The sequence below is a fragment of the Microcaecilia unicolor genome, chromosome 9, assembly GCF_901765095.1.
Source record: "Microcaecilia unicolor chromosome 9, aMicUni1.1, whole genome shotgun sequence".
Lineage (NCBI taxonomy): Eukaryota > Metazoa > Chordata > Amphibia > Gymnophiona > Siphonopidae > Microcaecilia > Microcaecilia unicolor.
This window is the reverse complement of record NC_044039.1, coordinates 220,243,459-220,265,601: the sequence shown is the minus strand read 5'-3', so window position 1 is coordinate 220,265,601 and position 22,143 is coordinate 220,243,459. Positions and strand designations below refer to the sequence as shown.

The 22,143-nt window shown below is 45.9% G+C and overlaps 1 protein-coding gene across 1 annotated transcript in view; it reads left to right on the top strand.

Annotated features, from left to right (window-relative positions):
- The window catches only part of NRXN3 (neurexin 3), a 1,814,506-nt gene that overhangs the window by 553,530 nt on the left and 1,238,833 nt on the right, over nt 1-22,143 (top strand). Inside the window, 1 exon segment of the mRNA XM_030213725.1 lies at nt 708-1,091. Within this exon segment, the coding sequence (XP_030069585.1) occupies nt 708-1,091 (384 nt within the window).

Below are 22,143 nucleotides of genomic sequence, written 5' to 3'. Positions count from 1 at the left end.
ACATTTGCAAAGCATTGTGGTATCTTGGTCTCATGTCTGCACACGACCCCTGAGTCCTGGTCTCATGTCTTATGACATCACGAGACTTGCTGTCTGGCTTTTCTTTTGATGTCCTGCTCAGTCTCTGGGGCAGATACACATTACAAGTCCTTCCTTTCTGCACATGTCTGAAAGCTGATGGGAGGGGCAGGTATACCTTTGACAAGCAAATGTCCTGTTTATGCTTTTCCTGAGTTCTTTGTTTTCAATGGGGTATTCAGGTGCCCACCTTAATCATGCCTTTGTTAGGTGGGAGGGCAGAGGAAGCTCTTTTGTGTTTGTTAAGTGTTTGTAATTAACTATCCCTGCTCTCAGAAGTTCCCAGAAAAAGGAATGGAGAGAGAGGGGCTTGAAATTAAACTATTCTCTCTGCTGCAGTGTCAAATATATATTTTTAAAAGATACACAAATATATTGGTGTATATATAATCCAGCAAATATGCTACATATTTCAGTAATAAACTGATACCATTACAAGAACAGCAATAACTAAAGGTCTATGGATGCACTGCAGGTAAAACCAGAACCGGCTCAGCCTATCTCTCAGACATGGAGCTATTGTTAGTAGAGATCCAGATAATTTTTCAGAATTACTCACATGCAATTACCCAGAATCCCTCTAACCAGCGACCGGGGTAAATTACATTTCTCTGTTTTCTCTCTTGCAGGTACCATATCAGTGAACAGCAAGCGTACGCCCTTCACGGCCAGCGGGGAGAGTGAGATCCTGGACTTGGAAGGTGACATGTACCTGGGGGGGCTTCCTGAGAACCGTGGGGGATTGATACTCCCCACAGAGCTCTGGACTGCCATGCTGAATTATGGTTACGTGGGCTGTATCCGAGACCTGTTCATCGATGGGCGGAGCAAGAACATCCGGCAACTGGCAGAGGCTCAGAATGCTGCTGGCGTAAAGTCTTCCTGTTTCCGGCTCAGTTCCAAGCAGTGTGACAGCTCCCCGTGTAAAAACCACGCTGTCTGCAAGGACGGTTGGAACCGCTTCATCTGCGACTGTACCGGCACTGGCTACTGGGGCAGAACCTGTGAAAGGGGTGAGTCCACAGCCCTCCAGTAAACCCTGGCTGGCTCGGGTGCTGGAAAGTACTGTAGCAAAGTATGAAGAGGCTGATTTGCAAAGGGATCTGAGTGCCTGGCCTTGGCCAATGCTTGGTGCCTAAACAAGGTCCGCCCCGTATGTAAAACCATTTAACCAGCTAGGAATGAGATATCTCCCGCTGAATGGTGTCAGTTAGCGTTTAGCAGATGACTGACTGACTGCTGGTGTTCAGCGCATCGCCTGCTATAATGGCGATCAGATTAGACCGCCGAAATACCTGGAATATCTTTGACTGGTTTAAACTTACTGGCCAGTGCTAATTGTTGGCTTAGCCAGTTAAATTTAAACCAGCCAAAAAACACCCAGATATTCAGTGCCAGTCACCGGAAAGGCCCCAGCATTGGATATCTGGGCTGACGGCAGAACGCAGGGGGCTGCCCGGCTACCTTCTGCGGTCTGACTATCGGTCCCAGTGAAATTTCATTCAAAATTGAATGCCTACATTTTAGGCTGAAAACTCGTTTAACTGAAGGGCCTAACTTAGATGCAGATTCCTTAATTTGCTGCCCCATCCCTGGCCCCACCATTTTTTTAGATATCAAAGTTAGACGCTCATCTGTAGTCTGTGTTCCATCATGAGGCAGAGGTTGGGTAAAAAAGCAGAATACTCTGATTGTACGGTTAGCTAGTTTTGAGACTGGATGAAGAGGCCTGCAAAGCGTGTTCAGCCTTCTTTGGCTTTGGTCCCTGCAGCTGGATATTCTGAAGCTGCTGTATCCTCTCAGTGGACAATGGTAGAGTGGATGAAGCCAGGGGCGTAGCCAGACTTCGGCGGGAGGGGGGTCCACAGCCCAAGGTGAGGGGGCAAATTATAGCCCCCCCCCGGCGCCACTGACCCCCCTGCCACTTTTGACCCCCCCCCCAGCGCCGCCGACCCTCCCCCATCCCTTTCGACCCCCTCGCGCTGCCGCCAACCCTCCCCCGTTACTGCCAGCCAAAGTCCCTTTCAGCGCCAGTCTCCGAGTCTGGCGCGTTCGCTGATCTGGATTTTGTTTCTGTGAGTCCTGACAGCAACGCACCAGACCCGGAGACCTGCGCTAAAGTGGACTTTGGCTGGCGGGGGTTGGGGACCCCCGCCAGCAAAAGTACCTGATGGCAGCGGCGGGGAGGGTTGGCGGTGGCGGGAGGGGGGTCGAATGTGGTGGGGGAGGGTCAGTGGCAGGGGGTGAAAGCAGGGGGGCCAGGGCTAAATCTGTGTGGGCCCAAGCCCCCGTGGCCCCATCTAGCTACGCCCCTGGATGAAGCTAGTGGCAGGAGTGGCCCTTGGGAGATGCAGATGGATGCAGGCAGTGGTGTGCTGGAACGGGTTCTCACAGGCTCGTAAGAGCCGTTTGTTAAGTTTTTTAAGAATTTTGGGAGCCAGTTTGTTAAAGTAGCGCCCACCCCCCACCGAATGGCTACTTTAACAGCTAACTCCCAAAATGTGGGCTCATGACCCCTTCTGCATTCTCTTTTACTTTGCTGGCGGGGATGCTGAGCCCCACCAGCCCTTTAAATAGACTGCTCCTGCTCCTTGTTTCTGGTTCTGAGCAGCAGGCTGGTACTCCTCGTGCTCCTCAGAGCCAGAAACAAGCTGCGAGGAGTGGTGGCAGTCTGTTTATTGGCTGGTGGGGCTCGGCATCCCCGCCAGTAAAGATATGCCTAGAGTGCCTGCACAAGTGGGTGTAGAGACTTGTGTTCCACCCCTGACCCCACCCCAAGTTGCAGGGCTGGCTATGCCCAGAGATCCCGATGTTAAAAATTTACCAACACACCCCTGGGTGCAGGACTAGGGCTACCATATTTGTGGAGACAAAAAAAAGAGGCCAGAAAAATAAAAATGGTTGCTACTTTTGCTAAAGAAATATTTAATTGTAGTTCATGAACACACATCAAACAGCAGTAGACATTCTACTTTTCAAGAATTTCTGGATTTCAGTTCGACTGAGTCTGAGCCTAAGCGTGCTTATCATAAGAGCGCATATCCCTTTGGCTGGCTTCTGAGATACGTGTCAAAGCCTTTGCATGCCATAAGCTTAAAATTATGCTGCAGGAACAAAATTCCTTTGACAGATTCAACCAGCAGGGGAGCAGAGAGGGGATCAGCAATGCCTTTTTCTCTCTTTAGCACCCCCATGTATCCAGACTGACTAATAAGCCAGAGATGGTTTCTCTCATTATGTGGGTGGGTGTGTTGGTCATAGGCACATAAAAGCAAAAGAGGACATTTCCCTAAAAATTAAAAATCCTGCAGGACATATCTGAAGATGTCCAAAAAGGGGACGTGTCCTCTTAAAAGAGGACATATGGTAACCCTATGCAGGACCATGTGCAGTGACTCATTGTAGGGGCCTCGCTTGCATTTTAATCAGTGGGGGTAGAAAAGTGAGGCCACGCGCAGCAGACACGGTCTCTCCAAGGGCAAGTTCTGTCACTGGAGAAGGATGAACCAGACCCCTCTCCTCTCCTTTGCTCTCCTGCTTCAAGAATTGGCTCAGAGGCTTTCACTTCACAGATGAACCTTGTAAAAAAGTCCAGGTGCAGAATCACAACTGAGGCCTCCAAAGAGAGCAGAAGTAAAGTATATTTTCAGATCCGATCCACAGCATTGCCACAGTGAAGACGGGTAACTTCCATTTCTGCAGTGGTGTCATTTTATCTGAGGGTGATCTCTACAGATGGTGCTGTCTCATAACACATATGAACATCGGATTTGCTTGTCTGCCAGTTCTTTTGGCTAGATATATGAGAGTTGAAGCATTCAGTAAGAGAAACACCCAATAACATGTCATAGCCAATTGTAATGAGGTTTGGAGCAATGTGCACCGAGTCTGACATATATCAGCAGTGACGTTAGAATCCAGGGATCTTAAAGGGAGTTATCACAGCAACATGGTTACATTGTAGAACCACAGACATTATAACACAGTAGATGACGGCAGAAAAAGACCTTCACGGTCCATCCAGTCTGCCCAATCTGTTGTTCTGAACTAAACAAAGCCCTATCAGTACTACTGCCTGAATACGATGTTCCCAATTGAGCGGAAGATACCGGGGTTGGGGTCCCGCCGTGCCTGAATGCCTGAAAGCTTTCCAAAGTCATCTGGCATAGGTGATAACCCTGGCTTAACGGGAGTTGCTCGAGGTGCACCCTTCCTTTTCCCCATCTTCAGGGACGGAACACATAGGCCAAACACGGAGGTAAGCTGAGAGTGTCTGGCGGTCAAAACCACTAAGACACCATCTTGGAATCCAGCAGTTAGATCTATTATTAGCGGCTAACAGTTAGTGACATATGTAGCTGTCAGTAGTCACTAGTGGACATGTGGTTTAGAAAGAGATGCGAGGGTTTCACTTGATCAGTTAAAGGGGGTGCGGGAATTTATAAAAAGGACCCCGCCTTAGAACTGGAAATCCTTCTGCCTTTATCAAATGTTTCACATTTGTGTACTTTCCTTTGACCTATTCAAGCCAATGGGTTGCATTTATTGACATTGGGAACTTGGAGTTACCACATCATAAAAGTCAATTACAATATGCTACAGGCATTTAGGGAGACATTGATTGATGGATGATTTCTGATCAGCGTTGGGAGAGCTGTCTATAGGAAAGGCTTCTATAGTCAGTATGGAAACAAAGGCCCTTTCCACAATGAACCAGCTATTCTCCACATGTGAACTGAAAGGTCAGTAAGCGAGATTCCAGGTCAGAGACTGGTGGCCTGCTTCTGTCTCTAGCAGCTAGTTTAGCCAAATTGAAAATGTAGAAATAAGGGTCAGAAATAGTCTTGCAAGCAAAATCTTTTTTTTTTTTTTTTTTTTTTTTTAAATTAAGTTTTATTGATTGTTATAACAAAGGTAAACAACGTAACATACTCATAACATCGTACATACATATCACGGTTAAACTATACAACATGTAAAGTTCCCTCCCCCCCCACACCCCCTCCAACCCCTCCTCCCCCCTAGTACTTAGTCTCGGGAACCTACTTACTGCTAACTGAGTGGTTACAAGTAAATACATCAGAACCATGTCATACCATGTTCAATGAGCATTAATAAGCAAGCTTCTACCCCTTGGGCTGAGCACCTGAAGATAAGACATCCATATCTGAAGAAATTGTTTCCTACGTTTAGGCGATAATTTTGAATCTCTAGCCTCCCAAGAAGCTAATTGGTGCACCTGATTGCGCCAATGCCAGTAGGCAGGTGCTTCCGGTGAGGTCCAATATTGCATTATACACTTTCGAGCCACCAAACACAACTTTCTACATAACAGAGTTGCTGGAGCACACAAAGGGGAAAAAGCTCTTGGTCGATCAAGCAAAAACTGGCCCTCCGTTCCCTGTATTTTATATCCTAGTCTGATCAGAAACCCTCGTATCCGCTGCCAAAATGCACGCACTTTTGGGCATTGCCACAATGCATGGTAGAAGGAGCCTGGAACCCCCCCACATTTGGAACAGGCAGTACTAACCAAACCCAACACATGAGCCCGCTGCGCTGTGGTCATATAACCCCGAAGGACTATCCTGTACCCACATTCTCTTAATCTTTCATCCTTTACTAACCGCCTTAATCCTAGTAAAGTAGCCTCCACATTCCATGATGTCAAGGAATATCCCAGATCTTGCTCCCATTTATGCTTGAGGCCCTCATATCTTCTCTGTGGTATACACCGAACCAGAGCCCCATACAAATCAGAAACCAAATGCCTATCAGGAACCAGCTCTTCAAAAAAACCACGAATCCGGTTCCCCCAACGGCCCCTCAAGGAGGCCTGATGCAAGGACTTCATATAATGCTTGACTTGTGCAAATGCAAACCTATTACCCCAGGCCACTCCCACCCTGTCCTGTATAGCTTCAAATGGCAACTCCTCCCCATCATCTTGCAGCAAATGCTCTAATTGCACAATTCCCTTCTGCGCCCAGATGCCAAAAATCGGATTGTCCATTCCTGCTGGAAACATGACATTTCCCATAATTGGTAATAAGTCAGTGATATGGGGTTTTCCCCCTAAATGACGCACCCACCAATGCCACACCTCACGAAGCGGCTGCAACAAAACACTGTTTTTAAGCCTGGGGGGTATTTTATTATGAGGCAGGTGCAGAAGCGCCATTATATCGTAAGGGGCAAATAAAGCTTGTTCTAAGTTTGTGGGTGTATAAAATTGAGTGGATTCTAACCAGTCCCCCAGATGGCGTAGCAAACATGCTTGATTGTATAAGAACAAATCTGGGAAACCTATACCACCCTGTCTCCAACTCCCAACTAGTAAATCCTGATTTACTTTAGGTTTTTTCCCCGCCCAACAAAAACGACAAAAAAGTCGCGTTACCCTTTTCAGATCTTTCTGCAGCAATCGAAGAGGCAAAATTTGTAAAACATACAACCAACGGGGAAATAAAACCATCGTTATCAAATTTATGCGGCCCGTTAATGACAAAGGGAGATGCATCCAAGCATCCAACTTAGCCTTAGTGTCCTCCAGCAAGATCTTTTTTATTAAGCTAACTTACTGTGCTCTTGATGAGCTTTCAAGGCCTATCATCCTTCCATCAGGTCGGGCCCTTTGTTCTGAACTTTCCTAATTGAAATTCAGATCTGGGCTTATGGGGATAGAATTAAAGATCTCAATATATGCACTTTGGAAGAAAGGCAGGGGAGGGGAGATATGATAGAGATGTGATATTTTCATGGGTGGAGCAGGGAACCAGATGGCAGCCTGGTAAGATGCTGTGTGAAGTCCCTCTGCTAAATTTGGTATTTGGAAGGATTTTTGATTTGTTATACTGAGCCCCTACGTCTTGCCCCATCCTTGGCCACCTTTAAATCTAGACTGAAAGCCCACCTCTTTAACATTGCTTTTGACTCATAACCACTTGTAACCACTCGCCTCCACCTACCCTCCTCTCCTCCTTCCTGTACACATTAATTGATTTGCTTACTTTATTTTTTGTCTATTAGATTGTAAGCTCTTTGAGCAGGGACTGTCTTTTCATGTATGGTGTACAGCGCTGCGTATGCCTTGTAGCGCTATAGAAGTGATAAATAGTAGTAGTAGTCTCTTGTAACCAGAGCTAATATTGTGATGTCATAATGCCTCAGGCCACCAATAAGAGCCAACCTCATCAGTGATGTCACAATGGCTTGATTGTCCTATACTTGGCTCACTTTTATTACATAGCTCTTTGAGCAGGGACTGTCTTTCTTCTATGTTTGTGCAGCGCTGCGTACGCCTTGTAGCGCTATAGAAATGCTAAATAGTAGTAGTAGTAGTAGTTTTTCTTCTGATATGCCAAAATGAAGAGGAAAACAGCTGATGCCTCTGCCGGTCTACAGCCAACAGTTTCCCTTTGGTAGATGAAAATTCCCAGTTATTTGCAAGCCGTATCACAGGGCGTACTGTTTGCTCAGGTCAGAAAGAAGAGCCCTGACATTAGAAGCAATATTTGGCTTAGCCCTCAAGGACAAGTGCCGCCCCCAGCGCCAAGAACTCAAGAACCTGGAGAGGAGCAACGTGAGGCGGAGAACACGCTGCTAAGCACAGATACTGGCGGGGCCCAGCTACCAAACTCTTTGGCCAATACATCGAAGGTGGAGGCGTCTCAGATGAACTCCGGAGAGGTCTCCCAAATTCAGGGGGGCGAGTGCAGTGAGTCAGGGAGGGGAACTAGAAATGGTATGCCCCCCCCCCCCCCCCCACCACCACATGACAAAACCTGCCCAAATAACATTCGACTTGATCTGGACTGCACTTGGAATTATTTATAAGGTATGCGCTGGACTTTCTCCTATTGTGCAACAAAACTCAATTAAGGTTCAAAAACTGAAATTAGTTTCTGAACATGTTAAGTGCAAAGAATTAGAAGAACTTTCTCAGCAGTTTTCACGGATAAAACAGTCAAAGACATCTTTAATTCAAGATAGATTGATTTTTCAAAGGAAACTGGAAAAGTTTGATGATTATACTCGGCATCTAAATTTAAGACTTTTGAACTTTCCTAAACTGGTGGAGTGGCCTAGTGGTTAGGGTGGTGGACTTTGGTCCTGAGGAACTGAGTTCAATTCCCACTTTCAGGCACAGGCAGCTCCTTGTGACTCTGGGCAAGTCACTTAACCCTCTATTGCCCCATGTAAGCCACATTGAGCCTGCCATGAGTGGGAAAGCGCAGGGTACAAATGTAACAAAAATAAAATAGATACTATTGGAGATTCTACATGGAATGTTGCTACTATTGGAGATTCTACATGGAATGTTGCTACTACTGAGATTCTGTTGCTACTATTGGAGATTCTACATGGAATGTTGCTACTATTGAGATTCTGTTGCTACTATTGGAGATTCTACATGGAATGTTGCTATTCCACTAGCAACATTCAATGTAGAAGGCTGCGCAGGCTTCTGTTTCTGTGCAGGACGTCAGACTCACAGAAGCCTGTGCGGCCACATTGGTGATCTGTAAGGGCCGACTTCTACATGGAATGTTGCTAGTGGAATAGCAACATTCCATGTAGAATCTCAAATAGTAGCAACAGTGGAGGAGTGGCCTAGTGGTTAGGGTGGTGGACTTTGGTCCTGGGGAACTGAGGAACTGAGTTTGAATCCCACTTCAGGCACAGGCAGCTCCTTGTGACTCTGGGCAAGTCACTTAACCCTCCATTGCCCCATGTAAGCCACATTGAGCCTGCCATGAGTAGGAAAGTGTGGGGTACAAATGTAACAAAACAAAAAAAAAAAAGTGTTAACTGCTACACCTAGAGAATTATTTCAGTGATTTTTGAAGGACTCTTAAGTATTTTGATTCAAACTTTCTTCCATTTCAAAATATATATCCTAAGAGCTGTCGAGTCGGGGAAAACATTCAAAAATCTGTAGAGGAGGAAAATTTGGAAAGTTCATCAAAGGAGGTTGTTGAGAGGTCAACTTCGTTGAGACTTTATTTTTTTGTTCTACTGAATGTTTGTTTACGGGTTATAAAATCAATCCAGCTGATATTCAGCCGGCGGCAGTCAGCTTTTTTAAAAATGCTGACCGTCGCCGGCTAGATTAGCCCCAGATATTCAGTGCCGGGCTATGTCCGGGCATCGGCAGAGAAGGCTAAATTTGATGGCGATGTCCGCCGGAGCCTATGCAGGTCCCGGACGATATTCAGCTGGGCCCCAGCTGAGTCTCAGCCAGGATTCTCATAACTCTCTTTTACCTTTAAAGCTTCCCTGATCCCTTCCCAGCCTCCAAAATATCGTGGGTGAAAAGTCTAAACAACTAATGAACATAAAGGACCACGTTACTGCTCAATAGCGCTTTGGCGGTCTTTTATGTTCATTAGGGGTTTTTTTTAGACTTTTCACCCACAATACTGAGCAGAATACTATACAGCTACTTTTAAGCCACTTATCCTGAAGCAGGCTTTTAGGAGCCGAAACACGATTTTGTGTCGAGTCCTTTTTAATGTGAATAAAACCTCTGGATGTGAACTCTTTTAGTCCATTGGTGGTTTCTGCTCTGCATCATCCTTCCTGTCACCCCCGCTGTGCTTGTTTACCTGGGTTACCTGTGCGGAGGACTCCTGTTCTTCTGTGTTTGTCGATCTAGAAAAAGAGAAAGCAGGACTGGGATAAAATCGAATGAGAGCGTGGAGTTCGGGTGTCTGTTGCAATAGTCCAGTCCTTTATTTCAAGGAGTACGGACATATGATATGAACCATCTTAGCGGTGATGAATTTTATCTGTATTTCTTGAGAAGTGATATAATTTAAATCAGAAATTTTAAGCACAAAGGAAGGTATTTACAAGTGACCAAACAGGTTGAATTGACGGCCTTTTGCTGACACTAAAAGTGAGGGCTTTTCTATAACGGGTTGTCTGCATTTAGGTGACTCTTTTACACATATTCGTACAGAATACTATCACTTTTGTGGTTAAGTGCAGACTTAGGTGTCCTTTTACTAACCTGCAGTAAGCATTAATGTGTGTTTACTGCAGCAAAAAAGGACTTGCTGCAGGGCACGCTGTATTAAAAAACAAAGTTTGGAGAAATTCCTGGAGGAAAAGTCAAAAAAACTGTTATTCAGGTAGATCTGGGGAAAGCTACTGCTTATCCCTGGGACTGGCACATGGAATCTTGCTAGTTTTGGGAACCTGCCATATACAGTGCAATCCGCTTAAGTGCAAGGGTCTGCACTCAACCGGAGCGTGCACTTAACCGTTGTGACCCAAAGAAGCTTGACATCTGATAAACATATGTACAGTACTGTTTATTATACGTACAGTATACAGTCTCCGTTAACTGACGTTAGGCTTACTTGAAGTGATCAGTTATGGTCCTCTGTACACTATTGGGTCTGTGAGTTCCATAGACTACGTCTGCCAGACGGTAAAAACTGTCATAGCACTGACATCCAGTGGCCTCCAGATAGGCCCGCACGGTGTTGAGACTCTCCAGCGCTCTTGCAAAAGTGACAGGAGGAGGTTGTTGAATTTCGCCAGCCTGTGCCTCGCTGCTCATTTCATTATCTGTTTCATCATCAGCCGTTGCCTGCGTGTAGGCGCATATCTCGACATCAGTGCTGTCGTCAGCTGTTTGTAGATCGTAATCAACAGCTATGTAGTGATGTAGTGATGATAGCCTGTTCATCTGATGTGTTTGCAAGAGCTGCATCTGTTTCGTCCCTCTCCACATCCTTAACAAAACTTGCCCGCTTGTAGCAGTTCACAATGGTTGCCTGTGTAACATGATTCCAGGCTTCTTTCTGCATATGTAGGGAATTCAACAGTGATAGATTACGAGCCAGTTCAACAGTACGTTTATCCTTGCCAGTCTGGTCATCCATAACACTCATCAGACGACGTAGCACAAGAGCCCGATAATGTTGTTTGAAATTGGCTATTATGTCCTGATCCATAGGTTGGATCAGAGAGGTAGTGTTTGGTGGCAGGAAGACCACCTTGACGTTAGACAACCTGACATCATCACTGTGTGCAGCACAATTATCACAAAGCAACAAAATCTGACACTTTTGTGCCCGCATTCTAGTTTCAAACTTCTTTAGCCACTGTTTCCAAATTTCCCCAGTCATCTATGAATTTGCGTTAGCCTCGTATGACACAGGAAGTCGCTTAACATTCTTGAAGCAACAGGGCTGTTTGCTCTTTCCAATGACGAAGGGTTCCAACTTCTCACTCCCATCCATATTGCAGCAAAGGAGGATCGTCAGTCGGTCCTTCAACGTTTTACTTCCTGTAGTTTCGGCTTGTTTGAATGCAAGTGTTCCATCAGGAATCGCTCGCCATTAGAGACCATTTTCGTCAGCATTGAAAATGTCACAAGGTGCAAACAAGATGGTAGCAAGAACTGAAACAACCCAATTTTCAGCACCAAAGTCATCAGCATCTTATTTTTCACCATGCGGTTTCTTGAATTTTATGTTGTTCCTCTCCTTCCATCTTTCCAACCATCCAACAGTGGCTTTGAATTCAGTTAGTCCAAGACTTTCAGCTAGCTGATTAGCTTTCACCATAAGCAGTGGACCACCGACAGGAAACTGTCTGCTCCTGACTTGAGAAAACCACCGAAGAAGAGCATCTTCTACATCCTCAGCTTTTCCCGCCCGTTTTCGTTTCCAGTGTGGATTTATATTATTTTGCCAGTCTTCCAGAAGCTGGTCTTTTTGCTTCAAGACATGTGAAATCTGACTGGGATTGACACCATATTCTTTAGCAATAGATTCTTGACTTTGTTTGTTTTCTAATTTTTTAAGAACTTCTATTCGTTCAGCCAGTGTTAAAGTCTTACAGCTGCATGACGACGATGACTCCAGTGTACACTCTAACAACATTCTTTCGCTTCTTCTACCTGTGGCAGTTAACCAACAAGATTTCAAATTTACCGCCCCTTTGTCATGCGCCAATCGGCTTCCATATTCCGTGCGCGCGCTTATGCGCGGAGTCTTTCCTGCAGAGGAGCGGTCTTAAGCTCCTTGAGCAGGGACTGTCCTTCTTTGGTTTCTTTGTACAGCGCTGCGTAACCCTGGTAGCGCTCTAGAAATGTCAAATAGTAGTAGTAATATAAGCGAATCTTGCACTTATCAGTGGTGAGCTAAACCGAAGTTTGTCCCCATAGAAATTGATGGCGCCAAAAACGGGACCGAAGTACGGCATGCAGTTAAACAGAGCATGCGCTTAAATGGAGTGCACTGTACTTGTGACCTGGATTGGTCACTGTCAGAGCAGGGGCGTAGCCAGACACCCAAGTTTGGGTGGGCCTGGACCCAAGGTGGGTGGGCAGCACTCCGCCTTGTCCTACAAGTGATTTGGTTTCTCCCTCTCTCGCCTGCATGCCATATAGTCTTTCAAACATCCCCTCTCCCCCGTATACCTTTTAAATACCAGATTTTCATCGGCAGCAAAAAGTTGTTGGGAGTTTTTGGCTGGTGGGGCTTGGGGTCCCTGCCAGCCACATTATAGGTGTGCTGCTACTTGGTGGGCCTGAACCTAAAGTGGGTGGGCCTGGGCCCACCTCAGCCCACCCTTGACTACGCCACTGTGTCAGAGACACAAGATACTGGCCTGAATGAACCAGTGGTCTGACCTTGCAGGGTAGTTCTTCAGCTCTTATTGTCCTCCAGTCAGCAGGAGGAGGCAATGAGCTGCATTTCTTACCTGCTGCTTCCTTTTCTGCCACTTTTCCCCTGCAGTCGGAGCCGCATGGGAGTTTTAAAATGAATTTATATTCCAATTGTGGGCCAAATGTGCCTGTTTGCCTAAGGCCTACTCAAGGGTTAGTCCTGCCCTGCACAAGCCTATGGGATTCATATAGCTGACACATTTATTAAACCGTTAAAATTAACGCGATCCACGCTACAGCTTAAATGCAAGGACAAGCTTAAATGTCCTTTTCCAGGAATTGCTTTTCTAGCTCAAATGCGCACGATATATTTCCATTTTTTGATTAACCTTTTTTCTACAGCTTAACAGTTCGTTTCACCAGCATTTTATATATGAAGTAACATACTCCAGGGGGAGCAATTCTAGGCCTGTAGAGCTGTACTGAAGGACGGCGCATCAGGCCGTACATCGAACCTCTTCAGTGCATACTCTGTCATGGGTTTGTGTGTCCTAACAGCCAATTTAATCATTTTATTGTGATTGTTTTATTTTTATTGTATTATGCCTTCAAGAAATTCCTCTGCTTCTGATAGAGGAGCCAAAGGAGTGACCAATGAAGAGCGGGTAAAAGCTTAAAGTGAATCGGAGAACTTTCGAAAGGTTACTGCGTTTTCCTTCGTGTTGTGCTCTGCGCTTCATTGCACTTTGGAAGCGAGTGGAAGCCAGAAGATTGCAAAAGGAAGAAACGCAGGGTGTGAGACAGAGGAAAAATAGATACAGATGGGCAGGAAATGTAGTAAGAACCTGCTGCATGGCGTTACGTACCCATACCTCCGAGGTATAAATGCGCAGGAGGTGGGTCTCTCTTAATTGAAAGGAAGCTCTGGAATGAGACACCATGAAAGGAGACAGACTCAGGAGTAATCTAAGGAAATACTTCTTTCTGGAAAAGTGCTGGATGGGTAGATGGCCCTGCAGTGGAGATGGTGGAGATGAGGGACTGTATCTGAATTCAAGAAAGCACGGGACAAGCGCAGATGATCGCTGAGGGAGAGAATGGGATTGTGGGCAGGCTGGATAGGCTGTATAGTCATAAGAACATAAGAGTAGCCATACTGGGTCAGACCCGATGGTCCATGTAGCCCAGTGTCCTGTTTTCCAAACAGTGGCCAAGCCAGGTCACAAGTACCTGGCAGAAACCCAATTAGTAGCAACATTCCATGTAGAATCGCAAATAACAGCAACATTCCAAAATCCCAAACAATATCAAGATTCCGGAATTCCAATTAGTAGCAACATTCCATTCTACCAATCCCAGGGCAAGCAATGGCTTCCCATGTCTGGCTCAACAGCAGACTATGGACTTTTCCTCCAGGAATTTCTCCAAACCTTTTTTAAACCCAGATTCAATAACTGCTGTTACCACATCCTGCAGCAAAGAGTTCCAGAGCTTAACTATTTGTCGAGTGAAAAAATATTTTGGCAAAGTCTTTATATGCTGTCATTTTCTATGGGCCTGATAATCAGGTGGCAGTGCTCAGCATTCCACTGACCACTGCCAGCCAGATTAGACCTGGATACTCCGTGTTGGTCTGGCACTGAATACCCGGATTCAAGGCAGCTGCCAGGAGTTACCAGTATTCAACAGCGGTACCCAGAGAGCTACCTAGTTAACTTAGGATGGCCTTTTCACCACCCTGTGTTAACCAGATAGTTATCTAGGCATCGCTGCTGAGCATCTGTGGTTTCCGGATAACTCTCAGCTCACCCAGACTCCGCCCCATCCCAGCAGTAACCGGATAGTGTCACTGTGGTCCGGCTGGATTTCCAGAGGCATTCTGGTTATGCACCATGGAAAATCTAGGTATTACCTGGTCATTGCCACTTACCCTGGTAGAAGCCCCTCTTAACTCAGTAAAGTAATGCTGAATATTGTACATAAGTAATGCTACACTGGGAAAAGACCAAGGGTCCATCGAGTCCAGCATCCTGTCCACGACAGCGGCCAATCCAGGCCAAAGGCACCTGGCAAGCTTCCCAAACGTACAAACATTCTATACATGTTATTCCTGGAATTGTGGATTTTTCCCAAGTCCATTTAGTAGCGGTTTATGGACTTGTCCTTTAGGAAACCGTCTAACCCCTTTTTAAACTCTGCCAAGCTAACCGCCTTCACCACGTTCTCCGGCAACGAATTCCAGAGTTTAATTACGCGTTGGGTGAAGAAAACATTTCTCCGATTTGTTTTAAATTTACTACACTGTAGTTTCATCGCATGCCCCCTAGTCCTAGTATTTTTGGAAAGCGTGAACAGACGCTTCACATCCACCTGTTCCACTCCACTCATTATTTTATATACCTCTATCATGTCTCCCCTCAGCTGTCTCTTCTCCAAGCTGAAAAGCCCTAGCCTCCTTAGTCTTTCTTCATAGGGAAGTCGTCCCATCCCCCGCTATCATTTTAGTCACCCTTCGCTGCACCTTTTCCTGATGTTTCTGTGTTTCAACAACTTGCTCCAGACCTTGGCTCTTCCATATGATAATAAGCCACAGCTTGGTGTTTCCATGCGATAACCTGCTCTATATCTTGCTGTTACCAGGGGGGGGGGGGGGGGCAATAACCTGCTCCCCACATCAGTGCATCCATGTGAAAATAACCCTGCTCCCACAGCTGGTGTGGTAATAACGTGCTTCACAGCTCAGTTTACCTACTTAATAATTTCCTCTTTGCAATGTACTTCTGGCCCTGGGACCCGCTCGTTGACCTCTGAATGTGTGTTAATATCTTTGGGCATTGAAGATCCCCTCCCCCCCCCCCCCCCCCCCAGGCTAAGGCTTGTCCTTCCTGTGCGCTCCCAGCAGCATGTCTGCGCAGAGCGCTGGCCAGTCTCACCATACTGATCTAATTAATCACCGAAAATCCTGACAGCCTGAAGGTCACCTCCAGCGCAGGCCCAGGACTGAGAGCAGCAGAGCCCTCTGGAACTCGGTCATGCAGAGAGGAGGCCAGATAAATCATATACACAGGGGCAGGGCAGGCAGACATTGAAGTTCGTGGGCTCTCTGTAGGACCGCCCCGGCTGATGCTTCACTGTGCATGTCTCAGAGGCACCACGCTCGGCTAGGTGTACTGTTCTTCTGACCTAGTTTGGCAGTTCCTTCTTTTCTGTTCTTACTTTGATACGTGGTGGTTAAGTTTTGTGGAACATGACAGATCCGTGGTCACTGTCGTATTCTTCCACGCCACGCTTCATTTCCTGAGAAAGCAGTTCAGCAGGACACTATCAGAAGGACTGGGAACCTCGCTGACAAGTCCTTCACATCCACAGCAAGGAGTGAGATGCAAAGCAGCATCTGTGTTGCATGGTTTAAACTACATGATAAGCCAGAGCCATAATACTTTCCTTAATAGAATAACAAGTCCAGTCAGGTATTGGACTTGCCTTTACTCCTGTGGTCTATTTGCCTCGCTGGTTTTCTTGGTTTTCCTTAATAGGAAGTATAGGAGCCCAGTACATGTTAAAGCTTCATGCTGTGTGCGTGTGTGTGACTTCAGCTATGTAACATTTCAATTTGATTTTATTATTATTATTTTGATTGTTTAGTTTGTCCGGGTTGTACCTTTTGTTTGTTTACATCTTCTAATGTTTGTTTTGAGATTTGACTTTTGTATTTCTGGTCATTTTTGTTCTATCTGGGCTATTAACTTAACAGAGATGTCAAATTGCCCAGTTCCAGGCTGGAGATTTTGGGACAGTCCTGGATTTCTGTCTATTCTATCCTGATGCCTTGTGGGGACTTGCAGCACTGATTTCAATAGACAGGATCAGGCACTACAAATCCCACACTGCTTTGGGATGAAAGTCTGCCGCACGTCTTATCTACCGCGTGAACCGATACTCTCATATCACCCCTCTCCTCAAGTCACTTCACTGGCTCCCGATCTGCTACCGTATACAAGCTTCTCCTTTTAACCTTCAAATGCACTCAATCTGCAGCCCCCCATTACCTCTCTACCCTCCTCTCCCCATATGTTCCCACCCGTAACCTCCGCTCTCAGGACAAATCACTCCTATCTGTACCCTTCTCCACCACCGCTAACTCCAGACTCCGCCCCTTCTGCCTCGCATCATCATATGCCTGGAACAGCCTTCCCGAGCCCATACGTCATGCCCCCTCCCTTCCCATCGTCAAGTCCTTACTCAAAGCCCATCTCTTCTCCCTTGCTTTTGGTGCCTAACCACCTTCCCTTTCCTGATACCTACACTGACTACATAGTTTTTACCTTTAGATTGTAAGCTCTCTTGAGCAGGGACTGTCCTTCCCCATTTTAAACTTGTACAGCGCTGCTTAACCCTGGCAGCGCTATAGAAATGCTAAGTAGTAGTAGTAAGTTGAAAACCAGGACCGACCAGAAAGTGGCATCTGCTACTGGTATAATCCTTTTCTTTGCTTTATCTTGTAACCTGCCAGGAGAAAGCTTTTTTTTTTTAGACTGGTAGACTCAGAATATGCAAAATAGAGTAAGATTGTCAGTATGTCCCAATCAAACTCCGCATCTGAGGTAACTAGTTATATTGTCTTGGTGCTGGTACCAGCTAGACCAGGCCTGGTTCTGCTACTTCTGCTCTTTACTCATATCCTCCTTATAGTGCCATATCTCCTGGGTTTGCTGCAGCTGTTGATAATACATAGTCCTTCAATTAATCGAACGATAAAAATTAAAAGTCATGAAACTTTATTTGCATGGCATCTTGTACATATTCCGCTGCCCGTAATGCAGTGATAAAAGACCAGCAGACTAGTACAGGATTTATTAACAGGTGCACAGAGAAGAAAAAACCAGTAGCCCACACAGAAATTGGTATAGATTACAAAATACTTTCACCAGTGGGGTCCAGTGCCCAATTCTATCAGGCCTAAGCTCCAGGGAACAGTGATCCAATTTCCCCCCCCTACCCCGCAAATTCGGTCCTGGCAGGTAAATTTCAAGGTTCTCTACCAGAGGGTGTTGTTCAGTGTTTTATTTATTTATTGCATTTGTACCCCATATTTTCCCACCTATTTGCAGGCTCAATGTGGCTTACATAGTACCGTCAAAGGCGTTTGCCCAGTCAGTGGATAACAAATACAAAGTTGTATAGTGATCGTATGAGGTATAAGTGGAGGGTCGGAATGGATGAAGATTGCGTGATGTCCTGTTCGATCATAGTCACGCTGTGTTGGTAGGTGAAGAGGGTTATGTGGGGTCGTTGGGGTAGGCCTTTTTGAAGGGGTTGGTTTTTAGTGGTCGTGGATTGTTTTCACAGCTTTTGGGAGCCCATTCCATAGTTGTGCGCTTATGTAGGAGAAGCCGGCTGCGTAAGTTGTTTTGTATTTCAGTCCTTTGCAATTTGGGTAGTGTAGGTTTAGGTAGGATCTTGACAATCTGACTTTGTTTCTTATTGGTAAGTCTATGAGGTATGTCATGTATCCTGAGACTGTATTACTGTTAGTGTATCTGTCCCAAAATTCAAGTCCCTCTTTACTGGAGTCTTGATCATTTCTGTGGAGCTTCTTTGTTCTAAACCTTCACTCCCTTTCTGAAATCTACTCTCACAGGATCCTATCTCTCTAAGGAGTCCTCAGTGGCGTTCCTAGGGGGGGGGGGTGGCCCACCCCAGGTGCACACCGCTGGGGGGGGGGGGGTGCCGCGCTCTCCTGTCCTTCCTTCGTTCCATGCTCTCTCTGCCCCGGAATGGGGGGGTTCTTTCGCAGGGGAGGGGGTGTACTTTCGCTGGGGGGGCCGCGCTGCATCCGGGGGCGGGGCGCATCGGTGATCCGCCCCGGGTGTCAGCCCCCCTAGGAACGCCACTGGGAGTCCTTTCCACGCTGACAGGTCTGTAAAATCCAGGTCTCAGCTCCGTTCTCCAAGGTGGTACTGGACCAAACTCAGTTCCAGGCGATGCAGTAACACGATTTCACAGCTGAGACACCTTCTGCTAAAGCATTAGGCCAGGGATGATTATGGCTTAACTCCTTAGGGTTCCGATTGAAATACTGGTACCTGAAGGGAAATAAAGACTCACTAATAACTATGTCGTACTTCCAACAGGTAGACTTTTCCTGGACTGCCTCATACAGAGCAAGGGATTAGATTTATTTACTAGATATATTGCTTAATACCAAAGTTTTAAAGCGGTTTACAATAAAAATTACTTGAGAAAATATTTTTTAAAAACAATACAAGCTCAAAGCAACCTACTTTACAAATTTTTACAATGAGCATCAGTCAATACTACAAAGGAAAAAAACCTAGCGAAATTAGTTTCGAAAATCCAGGCTTTTAATGCTTTGCAAAAGCCCAAATAACTACCCATACTCACCCTAGTAAATCTGGCACTTAAAGCAGGGGACCACTGTGAATCGCCATATCTAACTCCAAGTGGCAGAGACACTGAGGACTTGCAATGTGCTGGTAACCAGGAGACTATCCTGAGCTTTCCAGTTTCTGAGAGCTGCGATACAGTTACCTGCTGTCTCTAACAGGGTGAACTGCATTCACAGGATGGATGAAACATGGAGGCTGACAAACTCATGACCTGTGCTGGACCCAGCCCTCCATCTTTCCCTAGGCCACCCCTAACAAGCCTGGGTGTATCCTGCCTGGAGAGTATCATCCCATGCCTGGCAGGTGAAGATACCCCTATCTGCCTAGGTCCCTGCTCAAATATGAGTTGGTTCTAAAGTACATAAGTATTACCAAACTGGGAAAGACCAAAGGTCCATCAAGCCCAGCATCCTGTTTCCAACAGTGGCCAATCCAGGTCACAAATACCTGGCAAGATCCCAAAAAAGTACAAAACATTCTATACTGCCTATCCCAGAAATAGTGGATTTTCCCCAAGTCCATTTATTATTATTATTATTTGTTACAATTGTATCCCACATTTTCCCACATATTTGCAGGCTCAATGTGGCTTACATAATACCGTGAAGGCATTCGCCAAATCCGGTACGGGATAGGTACAAAATGTTGTATTGGGATAGGGAAGATAAGATTCAATCAAGTTGGGTTGAGGTAAAAGAGTTCATTAATGTCCAATACGATCTTTAATAGTGAGGTGTTGCAGGGTTGAGTCATTTAAGTTGGGTCATTTGGATATGCCCTTCCGAATAGGTCTATAATGGTCTATGGACTTTTCCTTTAGGAAGCCGTCCAAACCTTTTTTAAACTCCGCTAAGCTAACGGCCTTTACCACATTGTCTGGCAACAAATTCCAGCGTTTAATTACACGTTGAGTGAAGAAACATTTTCGCCGATTCGTTTTAAATTTACTACATTGTAGCTTCATCGCTTTTATTAGCAAGTTACAGCAGGCTTAATTTATGCACAGATAAAATGACTTACCTCAGGTTGTGCAGAGCCTGGATTAGATCTGAGCTACATGGAGATAAAGCAACTTGACCAAGGTGTCATGGAGAGTCAGTGACAGAGCTGGGATTAGAACTGAGGCACAGGGCGATAAACTGACTTACTCAAGGTCAGGCCGAGAGTTGGCTCTGTCGGTCACAGATGCCCCTGCTAATGTGCATTGAGCTTGCCAATTTCTTTTTCTCTGCTTTGCGGCTGCCGCTGGAGCAGCGCCAAACCTGAGAATGGGCACTGATGAAGTGAAATAGAACGAGAGAAGTGGAGGCTGTGAAAGGGATTAATACACCTTGAGAAATGATTTCAAATATTTAGATCCAGTGTGGTCTGGAAGATGTTATCTGGGAGGTGAGTAGCATGTTCCTGCCTGAGCTGTTTACACAATCAGATCGGCTGCTGGAAGAAGGCAGATGCAGGTCCTGCTGGAATGTCTTACCATCCTTCATTCCTCGTTATGGCCTGATGCTGCATTAATGACTCTTCCCTCAATTGACTCTGTCTGTAAGAAACTATGAAGTTGCCTTAAGTGCTTCTTGCTTGATGACTTTTAGCTGTTATTGAAAACAGACAGTGGCTATAGGAATAGACTGAGAACCAGGGAAGCCAGGGTTCAATCCACTACTGCCCCTGGTGACCCTGGGCAAATCACTTCACCGTCCATTGCCTCAGGTGCAGCATAGGTTGTGAACCCTCGAGCACAGAGAAACGCTTGTGTAACAGAATTGTAACTCATCTTCAGGCCAGCTTTGAAAAGATGAATATTTAAATCTCAAATCCAAATGGAAGGTGTGTGTGAGGCTCTATAGCTGGTGCTGAGGGTGTGTAAGATGCTTATTGTGTCTTCATTGTTAACGGGGGAGTATGTTTTGAGAAAGGGGAGTTAGGGAGCCAAACCTGCGATCTGGGTGGCCTTGCAATGAATAACACTGCCTTATGGACAGCAGTGGAACTTACAAAGTGAGTTGTCCAGTCTGAGTCTCCTCTATGCAGCTGCTGCTGAGGTTTCAGGATTGCCCTATCTCCTAATGCTATAATGGTGATCTCACTGCGACCTTTGCAGAAAGCATCTTCCTGTTGGGACATAAGCGATTTACAAGTTCCACCAAGGGTGGCCTTCAAGAACCGCGAACCATTCAGCTGTACCTCTAAGGAAAAGCCAATGATATTCCCTCTGTAACAGGTGAGCATAGTCAACCCCACCTTCAGGGAGCTGAGAGCCAACCCTTGTTGAAATCCACACACCAGCATTCAAAGACCTTCCAGACCTGAACATAGACCAGGGAGGTGGACAACTTATGAGCCCTTAGAAAGGGAGAAATCATCATAGCTGAGATTCCTCGTCTCTCTTGGTGCCACCTCTCAAGGGCCAAACCATAAATGTATTCCTACAGGCAGTCAATTTGTCTTAAGATATATTAATAAAAACCTGCTCAAATAAATGTAGAGACCTCTAAGGATTCTGCTCTAGGTGGATAGCAGAGACTCTAGCAGCTCTACTAGGGTGTTGTACTTTGACTTGTAAATAGCCACAACGTTTTGAGAATAAGGAAGAGCTCTCCTAACCAGTGAGGTAATGGTGGGAGGAGACCACTTTTGGAAGGGAATTGGGAATGGTGTAAAACTTCAGCCCTGTTTGAATTCTTCATCTTTGGCTCTGGTTCCCCGGCTACTGCATCTGTTGTGGCCAGCCCAGCCATTGTGCTAGGAGGAGTAAAGAAGTGATGAGAAGTAACAAGGGTATCTTAGGTTTCTGCACTTGTTCAGAGGAAATGGAGAAGGGAGAGGAAATGAGCAGTGGAAGAAACAAGAGAAAAGCAGGGGACTCTGGTCTTGAGAAAGCAGAAGGGGGACACTGAGAAGAGCCAAGTAGTGAAGAAAATGACAGGGTGACCATGAAGGGTGTGAACCAGTGTCCGAGAGGTGTACAAGAGTTAAAGATGGTAAGAGGAGTCTCGTGGGAGTAAAGACTCATGGGAAACAAAGTGT